This window comes from Chenopodium quinoa, unplaced genomic scaffold, assembly GCF_001683475.1.
Source record: "Chenopodium quinoa cultivar QQ74 unplaced genomic scaffold, ASM168347v1, whole genome shotgun sequence".
In the NCBI taxonomy this organism is placed as follows: Eukaryota; Viridiplantae; Streptophyta; class Magnoliopsida; order Caryophyllales; family Amaranthaceae; genus Chenopodium; species Chenopodium quinoa.
In genome coordinates this window covers 2,065,439-2,068,487 of record NW_018742904.1, presented here as the reverse complement: position 1 = coordinate 2,068,487, position 3,049 = coordinate 2,065,439, and the positions used below count along the sequence as shown (strand labels likewise).

General features: G+C 34.4%; 1 protein-coding gene across 1 annotated transcript; it reads left to right on the top strand.

The window, feature by feature from the left end:
• The first annotated feature begins 815 nt into the window (after positions 1-815).
• Positions 816-2,337, top strand: LOC110727297 (glutaredoxin-C11-like). Its single transcript, XM_021906860.1, has one exon. It carries the CDS (start codon positions 947-949, stop codon positions 1,253-1,255), a length of 309 nt encoding a protein of 102 aa, XP_021762552.1. The 5' UTR covers positions 816-946; the 3' UTR covers positions 1,256-2,337.
• Positions 2,338-3,049: the final 712 nt, after the last annotated feature.

Genomic DNA, 3,049 nt, shown 5'->3' with positions numbered 1-3,049 from the left:
TTTTTTCTGCTAATACTACAGATGAAGTTTGTGTTTTCTCATACCTGATAAATGACATTCAGATTATTATTGTACTCAGCTTTGGACTTTTGAATATATTACTATGTCAATTGTCAAAGATAAGATGCACAACATGGGAAAAATACAGCACGAAGAAGAATTAATCTTCTTTTGTGTTACTAATTTTCAAACAATTTTATTTTCTTTGTCCACCACAATATTATGCTATTTCGATTAATCAGCTCAGTTGCCAACAAGACTATATGATGCCAGAAAATAATGAATTTTACACGCTGTGACAACAATTATTAGTTCAGCCAACTTCTTTAAGGAATTTTATTTAAGTGACAGCCCAAATAGTAGTACTGAATGCAATTTGTCACTTTCGGTACTTCAATATTAGTATTGAATGCAATTTGATCAAATTAGCAAGCTAAGAAACAGGAAGTAGATCTTTCAAGATATCACCTAAATAACGGCCTTGAAAAGACTAGTCTACCAAAAGAAGAATATTTCCTGCTAACCAACGCGCCACAACGTTCTTTCATAATCCAATGAAGTATAGTTAACAAACTTAATGGACATCAAGATATACCATGTTTAAAGAATGGTTAATATAATCTCTTCAATGGATTATCATTAATATGGATTCCATAAAAATTCTTAAGATTTTGACTTTATTTGATGCTGAATACAAGTAGCATTTCTGATACTGTAAATCTCAAGGTGGTCATTATCAAGCTGAAAATATAAGGAAAAACTAAAGTATTTGTGTTCCTTATCCTTCCTACTAGTTTTTTTTTCCTCAACCACTGGGTTCATAGCGCCCCTTATATATATTGATACCTAAGACCGCAGTAGTATTCAACCACAACACATTTCAGAGAAACACAGTCACACAAACAAGTTTATTCTCTTCATCTTAATACTTGTAATAATTTTTATAATGGATAGACTAAGTGAGTTGGCAAAGTCAAAGGCAGCAGTGATCTTCACAAAGAGCTCATGTTGTATGTGTCACAGTATCAGTACACTATTCTATGACCTCGGTGCAAGTCCCGCGGTCTATGAGCTAGACCAAGAGGCTAGAGGCCGAGAAATGGAATGGGCACTACAGCAGTTAGGCTGCAGCCCTACTGTTCCTGCAGTGTTTATTGGTGGCAAGTTTGTGGGCTCTGCTAAGGATGTGCTTGGAGCCCACCTTAATGGATCCCTTAGAGATATGCTTATTGAAGCAAACGCTATTTGGTTCTAGTTTAGTGATGACACATATAGGGCACTAGACCATCATATCAAAAGCTTAATTTTTTGTGAGCATTTTGATGATGATGATCACACCAATGCTGTAACTTTGTGTTCTGTTTGTCAATTATCTAAGTAAATTTGGAAGTGCGTAAGCCATTACTTCCATATATTAGCAATATATATCATCTTTGATCCAAAAACTTATAACGAAATGAACCGCAGGAGTGACATTGAACAAGTAATCCAGTACCAACTCAAATTTTTATTGTACACTAAACTATACAGCTTAAAATGCCACTCCAGACTAAATCTTGGTTTTCAGCCTCCACTGTAACAGGATGTTATTAACTATCAGCCCATAACAGTCTAGTATGTAACAAGTCATAACAGTGTGTTATTTTTAGACCAGGTTGAGTATTTTATCAATGATTAACTGTATTTATCTTGTAAATTTAGAGAACATAAAACATACTACTACAAAAGATAGCTTGCGTTCTTCTCAGCATTGAATTAACTAGAACAAATATCAGCTGTGTTTTCCGGTGAGATTTAAGTCTGTATAACAAGAATTCTCTGATGTCAGAGTTTATTCGTAGAGCGTCAGAGCAGAGGGAGATCTGTCCAAGTGAATCAGAACCTATAAAATAAGGATAATCCCAGGATTACCCCTTCGATGTGTAAGTCAAAGAATTGTACTACAGAGAGTCTAAAGAGAGAAAGGGTATGAGTGTACTAAGCACCAGATGAGTAATATCATATTAGTCTGCCTGCCACAAGTTTGGGCAGGATCCGGATTGGACCAAAACATTTAGTACACGCATGAAACATGCATGAATTCGTATGAAGATCGTGTGTATGGTACGAAAAAGAAGTATATTGCATCATATGATAGACATTACAAGCCCAATTCCCTTCCAAAGACGGTATAGATGAATGTTCCAAGTGAAAATGTGGAGTGATTGTCCACTCATCAAAGGTCCTTCTAAAGAAGAAACGGAAAACTTTTCTGAAGCCCATAAAAAGAAAGGTTGCACCATATTTCTGAAGCTCATGCTGATATAAAAAAAAAAAAAAAAAAAAAAAAAAAAAAAACGGGGGGCTTTAGGGAACATAGTATGCATCTGAGGCACAGCCCCAGGCCATTCTCTATATGAAATCGGAAACCAGGTTTGGAAGGTAGCCTTTTAAGTTGGAAAACTCACCCTAACTACATACTAGAAAATGCTGTCACAAATTACTGAATCAGAGTAGAAATGTTATCATTCTTGCCATATTCTTCCCTTGCTTGATCAAATAAACTTTGTCAATGAAACAGATAGATGATTTTTATTTTCTTTTCTTTTCACTTGTTGTACATCCTCCACATGACAAGGTGTGTGTTACATGCATGTAGCACACCCGACATGCCCTCTCTAGCATGTTCAACACACACATGTAGAGAAGTTCAGGTGTACTCTTCTTTAGGTACTTCCTGATATACAACAGAAATTGTGGTGGAGATGGGGGAAAATGTAATACTCCGTATTTTTATAATATTTATATATATATAAATTATTTATTTTAATAATTTTATTTATTTTATAAATTAAAATGATTCATTTCATTTTAAAAGAAACTAATTATTTAAATATAATGTAAGTGTGCATAAAATATATGAGTCATTAATTGAGGCAATAAAAATGTTTTGAATTGGGTATCTTTATTTTAATAGTTGGATCAACTTGTTGGATAATTGAGGACACTTAAAAGCCAAACAAGTTGGCCCCAAAGGAAGAAGTCAAGGGGGTGTAGAATTTAGTAATGA